Source organism: Onychomys torridus, chromosome 15, assembly GCF_903995425.1.
Source record: "Onychomys torridus chromosome 15, mOncTor1.1, whole genome shotgun sequence".
Classification (NCBI taxonomy): domain Eukaryota; kingdom Metazoa; phylum Chordata; class Mammalia; order Rodentia; family Cricetidae; genus Onychomys; species Onychomys torridus.
In genome coordinates, this window is record NC_050457.1 from 27817582 (window position 1) to 27826811 (window position 9230).

The 9230-nt window shown below is 42.7% G+C and overlaps 1 protein-coding gene across 1 annotated transcript in view; it reads left to right on the plus strand.

Annotated features, from left to right (window-relative positions):
• Nucleotides 1–1490: 1490 nt before the first annotated feature.
• The window catches only part of LOC118596576 (baculoviral IAP repeat-containing protein 1a-like), a 38484-nt gene continuing 30744 nt past the window's right edge, over nt 1491–9230 (plus strand). The window contains exon 1 of the mRNA XM_036207488.1: nt 1491–1684. Coding sequence (XP_036063381.1) covers nt 1491–1684 — 194 coding nt within the window. The remainder of the gene's footprint in view (nt 1685–9230) is intronic.

Below are 9230 nucleotides of genomic sequence, written 5' to 3' on the forward strand. Positions count from 1 at the left end.
TGGGAATTTCATATCATGCACCCCAATTCTGCTCCCCCCAGTCCCTGCATATTCAGCCTCCCAGCAGTGACCTCCAGATGAAAGTAAAAACAAACAAACAAAAACAAACAAACTTGTAGTTGGAATTTTCTTTAGACCACCAACCAGCTCCCAAATAAAGACATAGGACTTATTAATTATGAAAGCTTGGCCTTGGCTTAGGCTTGTCCCACTAGCTCTTTTAAGTTAATTTAACCTAATTCTAGTCATCTACATTTTTACTGGGGCTTTTTACCTTTTTTATTCTGTGTGTCCTACATTTCTGCTTCTTCTGTGTCTGTCTGTCTGTCCCCTAATGTCTCCCTGTTGTTTCCTTTTCTTTCTTCCTGGAGCTTAAATTCCTCCTCCTACTTACTGCCCAGAAGTTCCACCTATTCCTCCTCCCTCACTATGGGCCGTTCAGCTTTTTATTAGACCAGTCAGATGCCTTACGCAGGCAAGGAAAAATAGCAACACATCTGTACATAATTAAATAAATGCATCACATCTTTGACTAGTTAAATAAATATTATGCAAGATAAACCAAACCAAACCAATCAAACACAAAGAGAAACAAACAAAAACAAAAAATCAAAGGAACAAAAAATCATACAACAACAACAACAACAACAAAATCTTCTCTGTTCCTCCATCTTTCCTACCTCTCCAGCAACTCTTTGTTAGTCCTGGTGGCATTGGGAGCCCAGATGTATCACAAGTATACCCCTTTCTCTAAACAGCTTTATTTGCAAATTTTCATTGTTATGAATCTGGTTCAAGGCTCTGGTTTCTGGCACACCATTATCACTGGATCCTCACTGAAAACTTCTCTTGGATATCTGGCAACCACCTTGAGTCATGGAGGTCCTGTGGTTATTGTTCCACAGAACCAGTCCATTCACAAGCTCCAGCAGATCCTAGATGGGGTAGATGTCAGCGTGGGCCAGCCCTAGGTAAGCCTGGGTGTTAGTTGAGCTGGTCAGTCCAGGCCTTGGGGCCAACCCCCTCAGGTGAGGAGCAAAGCCATCTCCCCTGTGCCCATGCCATCAGGGTCAGGTCTCCCCTGCCTTGGGTGAGGCATGGGGCCATTTCTCCAGAGTGTGGAAGGCCAGCTCTCCCATGATAATCAAGGCCAGTTCTCTTGCTGCAGTATCCAGTGAGGCATAGTACCAGCTATCCCAGGGCCAGGGAAGGGCAGGGCCAGCTCAACATGGTCCTCTGATCCCATCATGCATGGTTTCCATGGCTCCATGAGGCAACATGGGCCACAGACATGGTCCTCAGCAGTGCCTTGGTAGTAGACCAGATCTTGGCTCTGGATGGAAGCTCATGCTACTAAGATTAGGATGGCTCTGTGATGGCACAGCTCCTGGACACCAACAAGGCCACAGGTTGTGGCCTGGATCCCAGGTTTTCCTGCAACCTTTGGTAGCAACACAGACCCCAGCTGTGGTGGGACCAAGGACCCAGACATGATCCTTGTCTGTCTGATCTGGATGTCACCATTGCCCCAGGTGGCAGTGCAGGCCACTCTAATCTACCTGGCCATGGCTGCAGCATGTCCCTTGGCTACTTACATGGACCTGGTGGCTGACCTGACTCCAGGCGTCCACATGGCCCTCAGTAACAATATGGGCCATAGACTTCAACACAGATCCTGGCTGCAGTAGGACCATGAACCCAGACATGGTCCTCAGCAGCATCCTGGGTCTGGATGTCACCATGGCCCTAGGTGGCAGCACAGGCCACCCAGACTGCATGTTCTTGGTGAGAGCTCAGTCCTCAGACACCAACATAGCCCCAGGTGGCAGCCCAGACCCTGGGAATCTGCCCGGCCCTTGGTTGCAGCAGGAGCCACAGATGTTGACTCAGACTTAATTGGTACTAGATAACCAATTGGTGTGCTCTTCCCTGGGGAAGGCTATTTCTCCCATTATCAGGATACCTTAGTTTCCTATAGGGATTGTGTAGGGTTGAGGCCTCATGAGCTGTTATCCATCCTTTTACTCAATATAGGTGCCTATCTTTAAAGCTCAGATGTGTTACTTATAGACAATCGGTAGATGAATTATTATTATTGTTATTACTTTGGTTTTTTTGAGACAGGGTTTCTCTGTGTACCAGTCCTGGAACTAGCTCTGTAGACTAGGCTGGCCTAGAACTAACAAAGCTATGCCTGCCTCTGACTCCTAAGTGCTGGAATTAAAGGCATGCTCCACCACTGCCCTGCAGGATTTTATTTCTTGATCCATTCAGCCAGCCTGCATCATTTGATTGGAGAACTGGGGCATTAATATCTGAAGTTATTATTGAAGTGTTGACTGCAGTCATTTTGTTGATTTCTGATGTTGTTGGTATTTTCACTAGTACTTTGTATTTTGGTAATTATATCTTCAAGTTTCTGCATTCTCTTAGCTGTGTTCATCCCTCTCTTCATCCTGAAATATTGCCTCCCTTTTTAAACTTAGTTTTAGTTTGTTGGATATAACTTTTTAGGCTATTTATATCATGGAACATTTTTTCCTACCCAACTATGGCAGATAGTTTAGCTCAGTATATTAGTCTATGTTGGATGTTGTGGTTTTTAGGTCTTGGGATGCATTGCCCCAGGCTCTTCTGGCATTCAAAGTTTCCATTGAGAAATCAGCTGTTTTTCTGGTGGGTTTTCCTTTATATGTGACTTGTGTATTTTTCTCTAGATGCTTTCAGTATCTCCCTTTTTCCCCCTGTATATTTAATGTTTTTTTTCTTTTTTGTTTTGTTTTTGGAGATAGAGTTTCTCTGTGTAACAGCCCTGGCTGTCCTAGAACTCTCTGTAGTCCAGGCTGGCTTCAAACTCACAGAGTTCTGCCTGTCTCTGCCCTCTGAGTAATGGAATTAAAAGCATGCACCACCACTGCCTGGCTATGTATACTTAATGTTTTAATCATAATGTGCAATCAAGAGTTTCTTTTCTGTTTCTAACTATTTGGTGTTCTCTGTGCTTCCTGTATCTTTTGTGTTGGTGTATCTTTTCTTAGTTTGGGTAAATTTTCTTCTGTGATCTTGTTGGAGAGCTAGTCTATACCATTGACAAATAACATTTTACAGTAAACAAAACTTTGGTCTTTTTTTGGTGTCCCACATTTCCTGTGTGTGTGTGCATGTGTGTGTGTGTGTGTGTGTGTGTGTGTGTGTGTGTGTGTGTGTGTGTGTAATTTGTATCGTCCTTGCGTGTTTGCTCTATAGCTTTCCATTGTCTTTGAGTCTTGCTGTTCTATCTTCTGCTCTTTCACTCAACTTCTCAGGCTTTCCTTTGAGAGTTCTAGCTGAGGTTTTAGGATTTCAACTCCATCTTCATTTCATTGAGTCTTCCTCAGTGTTTCTGTCTTCTGATTGAATTCCCTTCTCAAGTCTTGGATTGTCCTCATCATGTTGGTTAGCCTTAGGATTGTGTTCTTGGGCAACACTCAAACCTTCCTTCTTAAGATCTTTCTCCTTATTTTCATGGAGCTGTTTCTTTGTGCCATCTTTAAAACGCTGCATTCTCCATAAACTTCTTTTGTCAAGTACATGGTTGTTCTTTTCACTTCTGTGACGTGAGGTTCATCCAGGTCAGTCTCGTTGACAGACATTTATACAGGACTGGTAGATTTGTGGGGTGTGTGTAGTGGGGGGAATTACTGCCTTTTTCACAGTGTTCCTATTTGTGTTGAGACTTCTTTTGATAGTTCTGTGTCTGATATAAATAGAGCATATAGGGCAAAAGAAAGGATGTGTGGGTTGCATTGAGCCTGAGTTTAGATATGACTCAGGTTGATCCAGGAGACAGATTGGGCTGGTATGAGAGATGTCCTTCTGGTCCAATATTGGAGTTGGGGAGTATATGTGGCAGTTGGGGTGGGAGGGGAACATCAGGCAAACTCACCTAGCTAGACCCTGGAGAAGGATGTATAGGACCTGGCTGTGTAGAGAGGTTAGATGTGGTATGTGAGTAGCCTGAAGATTAGGGGCAGGGAGGGAGGTAGAGTGGGTCATGGCAAAATTCCAGATCTTGGTAGTGACACAGACAGGGGTGTCTAGACTAGGCCCATTGAATTGGATGTGGAATCTAGGCTAGATCTGGTGGGTTAGGGATTGGTGAATGGAGGGGAGGATATCAGACTTACTTGGTACTAGACCTTGGAAAAGGGCATGCCAGATCTGGTTTGGTATAGAGGTGCCGAGTTACACTTTTATTTATGTTGAAGTCTAAATGTGTTCTTTTGCATGTGAAAAACCAGTTGTTTCCATGCTGTTGTTGGTTGGTGAGCTGTCTTATTTATTTTGTGAATCTGAAGAGCTCCGCAGGGCTTCCCCTATGCTCTACGACCAGCAGATACTGCAGACAACACAGTCAGGACAGTTCTTCAAATTTCCTGCTTCACTAAAATGCCTGCCAGACTCTAGGTTGAAGATGGATGCCCCAGTGTTGCAGAGGAACACTGGGTGACTGTCCAGGCCGCCAGACATCTCTGACATTTTCAGAGTTTTAGAAGTTGCTTGCAATGCTCTTCCTGTTTTCTCAGGTAATATTATATCCTTCTAGGTTCTTTGATGGAGTTGAAGACTAAATAGTTATAGTTTTCCTTAGTTATGATAAAAGATAAATTATATATGAAACTTTAGACTCACAAAAATAGGATAGATGATAGAGTATTTTCTTTAATTTTGCCAAATACAAATATACTAGATATTGTAACTGATTCTTGCATGATAACTCTTTTGTTATGTGTAATTTTATTGTGTTAAAGTTAAAACCTTGCTTTTTGATTAGACAGAAAAGGGGAAATGCTGTGGGATATTTTCTGTAGGCTGTGAATATGTGTTGCTCTCATTGGTTGATAAATAAAGCTGCTTTGGCCTATGGCAAGGCAGGACAGAGCCAGGTGGGAAATCCAAGGAGGAGATAGGAGAAGAAAGGCAGAGTCTGGCAGATGCCAGTCAGCCATTGAAAGAGCAACATGCCAGCAAATTGGCAATGCCATGGCCACATGCAAAACACAGATTAATAGAAATGGGTTAATTTAAGATGTAAGATCCAGCTAATAATAAGCCTGAGCCATCGTCCAAACATTTACAAGTAATATTAAGCCTCTGAGTCAATTATTTGGGAAGTGGCTGCCAGGTATTTGGGAGTTGCTGGTGGGACAAAAAACTGGTAGACCAGTGCTCTTTACATGCGGTGACACTTCCTGCCTTACTCTCACTTCCTGTATATTAGTATGGGCCCAGTATCCTTTACATGTCTTTTTACTTCCTTTTACTTTTGACCTTCTTATGACCCACCATCTAAGGTATGTCTCTTGTACAGTTAGCTGATTAGGTTTTTAAAATCCAGTCTAAGCAGGAAGGGGTAGTTCATGAGTTTGGTCCCAGCTCTGGAGAGGAAGGCAGATCTCTGTGAGTTCCAGGGCAGCCTGATCTACACAGCAAGCTCCAGGCTATCCAGGGCAGCATAGTGAGTCTCTCTCTCTCTCTCTCTCTCTCTCTCTCTCTCTCTCAAAAAAAAAATTTTTTTTTAGCCTGGCATGGAAGATTAAGTCTGGAATCCTAGTCCTGGGGAGGCTGAGGAAAAAGATCAGGAGTTCAAGGTCAGCCTGGGTTGCATGATATTGTGTGTCCAAAATAACAACACTACAAAGGAATGTCTGTGTGTAGGGAGGGAAAGCCTGTAGGATTTATTAGCTTTTCATAAAAGCTGCATTTCTGTCTCTTTAAGACTTGCACAGCATTGAGTTTTTTTAGCTTCTCTTATTATTGTTTAGTATAAATGGCAATGGGCTTTCACTCTTTTCCAGGATGTTAGGTCAAAGCCTTTCTAGCAATTGATCTCACAGAGATTTAGAAGTCAATAATCCTTGGCCCTCTCACACTAAGAGCAGATACATTTCCTTCAGGAACCCAGCACTAGCTGCCTGACGCATGGTAGGTACTTGGTACAAATCTGTTAACCAAATAGGAAACACTTACTTTTGGCTGGACATATGGTTCGGCAGTTTAGAGCACTGACTGCTCTTCCAGAGGACTTGGGTTTGATTCTCAGCATCCATGCAACTGCTCACAACCAGCTGTAACTCCAGTTCCAGGGCATCTGTTGCCCTCTTCTGACCCTCTGTGGACAGTAGGCATGTTTGTGGTATAAGCAAAACACACATAAACATATAATCAGAAATAATTTATTTTTGTTTTTTTGAGACAGAGTTTCTCTGTGTAGTCCTGAAAACCTGGGACTTGTTCTGTAGACCAGGCTTGCCTTAAACTCACAGATATTTACATGCCTCTGCCTCTTGAGTGCTGGGATTAAAGGCATGTGCCACTACATCCTGGCCTTGAAATAAAATTTTTGAAAAATGCCCCCCTTACTAAGGCTTTCAAAATGTATATATATATATATATATATATATAAAGATAGAAGGAGGGAGAGAGAGAAAGAATGTGCTGTATCAACAAATGTCAAAGCATGATTTTGTTGGTTCTCTTCTACAATGTGGGTTCCACAAATTAAACTCAGGACATCAGGTTTGCCCAGAAGGTGCCTTTACCAGCTGAGCCATCTCACCATGGCAACAGTGTCCATCTTTCAATGGACCACTGACTGGTTACTCCTGGCCAGTGTGTAATTCACAGCTAGGAGACAGCATGTGCACACACCATAGAAGCAGGTGAGTGTACAGTGTGACATAGAGAGTCAAGGAAACCAGGGCACAACAGGCCATGGAAAGGGGAGGCCTGAGCTGTCCTCTAGTCCTTCCAGAAGTCTCCATTCAGGGACTGAGGAATATCCCTGACTATCACAGAAGATCCCTAGGGCCTCTGTCTTTAACTCAAGCTACCACATGATTCTGGATGATATCAACCCTAGCCTGTCACTTATGGAAAAGTGGGTAGACAGTTAAAAACAAACAGAGTGAGTTCCAGGAAAGGCACAAAGCTACACAGAGCAACTCTGCCTCGAAAAACAACAACAACAACAACAACAACAACAACAACAACAACAACAAAACAGTATAAGGAGTATTCTTTACAATAAAATAAAACCAGAAATTAAACCTAGCACCTTAGAAAGTATAAAATTAAACTTTTTTTTTTGAGACAGGGTTTCTTTGTGTAGCTTTGTGCCTTTCCTGGAACTTGCTTTGGAGACCAGGCTGGCCTCGAACTCACAGAGATCTGCCTGCCTCTGCTTTAATCCTGAGTGCTGGGATTAAAGGCGTGCGCCACCACCACCGCCACCACCGCCCGGCATAAAATTAAACATTTTTTTTTTTTTACAGTGAAAGCAAACTCAAAATTTTGGGTCTCCAGAAAGTGACAATAAGAACTCCACATAATACACCTTACAGATGATAACTAAAACACCACTCCCTGAAAACTGTGCTCCTAAAACATCTGCTTTAATAAACAATGGGCAGGAGCCAGGTGTAGTGACTCAGTTGTGTAATCATAACACTTAGGAGATTGTGTTGATCCCACAGACATGAGGAGAAAGACTACCCACAAATTATGGCCAAATCAAAGGATGCTTTATTGTGCAGAGCAAAGGTCTGTGGTTGTTCCTCCCTCCCCCACAAGGCAGGGTTCAAAAGATCAGCCTTGAGCCAATTTTTCAAGTCTCTTTATAAGGCAAAAACACAGGGTTGGGGATTCTGCAAGCAAATATAGTTACAGAAGCAAAATGAAGTAGTTAGGAAAGTCTCTTTATGATGGTTTGAAGGAAAATGGCCCCCATAAACACATAGGGCATGGCATTGTTAGAGGTGGAGCCTTGTTGGAGTAGATGGGACCTTGTTGAAGGAAGTAGCTCACATGGGGTGGGCTTTGAGGTTTCAAAAGCTAAGCCTGGCCCAGTGTTACTGTCTCTTCCTGCTGCCTGCTGCTCCAGATATAGAACTCTCAGCTACCTCTCTAGCACCATGTCTGCCTGTGTACCACCATGCTTGCTGTGATGGATAGTGAACTAAACCTCTGAAGTGTAAGCCAGCTCCAATGAAATGTCTTCCTTTATAAGAGTTGTTGTGGTCATGGTGTCTATTCACAGCAATAAAACCCTAAGACATCTTCTTTGAACAATGGGTACAGAACATTTCTAAGAACAAGTGTCTAAGGGGTGGGGTTGGAGGTCTGAGGGGGAAGGCAGTGTGGATTAAAGGTAAGTCCAAAGTAGGTCGGACTCTTCAAAATAGGTCAAGATACAGGATGCTGAAACTTAAATTTTACAGTAAACAGAAACTTAACTGAAGGATCAAAGTGGCCCCTGATGGCAAAGTGGAGTCAGGTTGGTTCCTCAGTTGAGGCAGAGGATTTCCACAAGTTTGAGGCTGTCTCCAAATATAAAATTGTTCCTTTAAAACAAAAGTGAACAACAACAACAACAACAAAACACCCTAAAAGACAAACATGAATTAGAGAAAGACTGTAAGGAAAGTTGTATGGAGAGTAGCTTGCACTGGCCATCAGGCTGGACTCAGCTAAGATTTAGCCTTTCTTTTCTGAGTAGCAATAGCTACTTGTAAGAAGTAATAATTGATTATTTTCTTAGAGTTTTCTCAGAAGCAAGGAAATTTTACTATTTAAATCAACTAAAATCTTTATTCATTAGAGATTGTAATGAGTCTTTCCTGGATCCTGTTCTAAATGCAAAATGCTCTTTTAGTGGTGTCATTATCCTTTACCATGAACTATTCCTGCTCCCAGAGTTCACTGCATTTCTTTCTTTTTCTTTACCCTCCCCCTTATAATTCATTGTAGGAGCTAGTATCCAGTGGCCTTTGAATCCTTTCAACTGACTGTGAGGCTGACCTCAGACATTTGAAGAACAGAAGTAGTAGGGTGTGGTCCCTCACATATGTAATCCCAGCATTTGAGAGATTGAAGCAGGAAGATTAATATAGGTCTGAGGACAGCTTGTCCAAGTAGTGAGTTTCAAGGTATCCTGGGCTATAGTAAAACTAATAAAAAAGGAAACAACAACAACAATATTTTTTTTTCTTTTTAAAAGAGGAAAAGGCAGGATGATATAGGCCCCTTGAGCTTGCTGTGTAAACAAAGATAAATTTAGGAGTTCTGCCTCAGCCTCCTGTGTAGTTGGAGAGCTTCTCTCCAGGTGCCATCAAGCCCCCGCAGTCCCACAACCCACGTATAAAATGAGCACACAGACGTTTTATATTATTTAAACTGCTTGGCCATTAGCT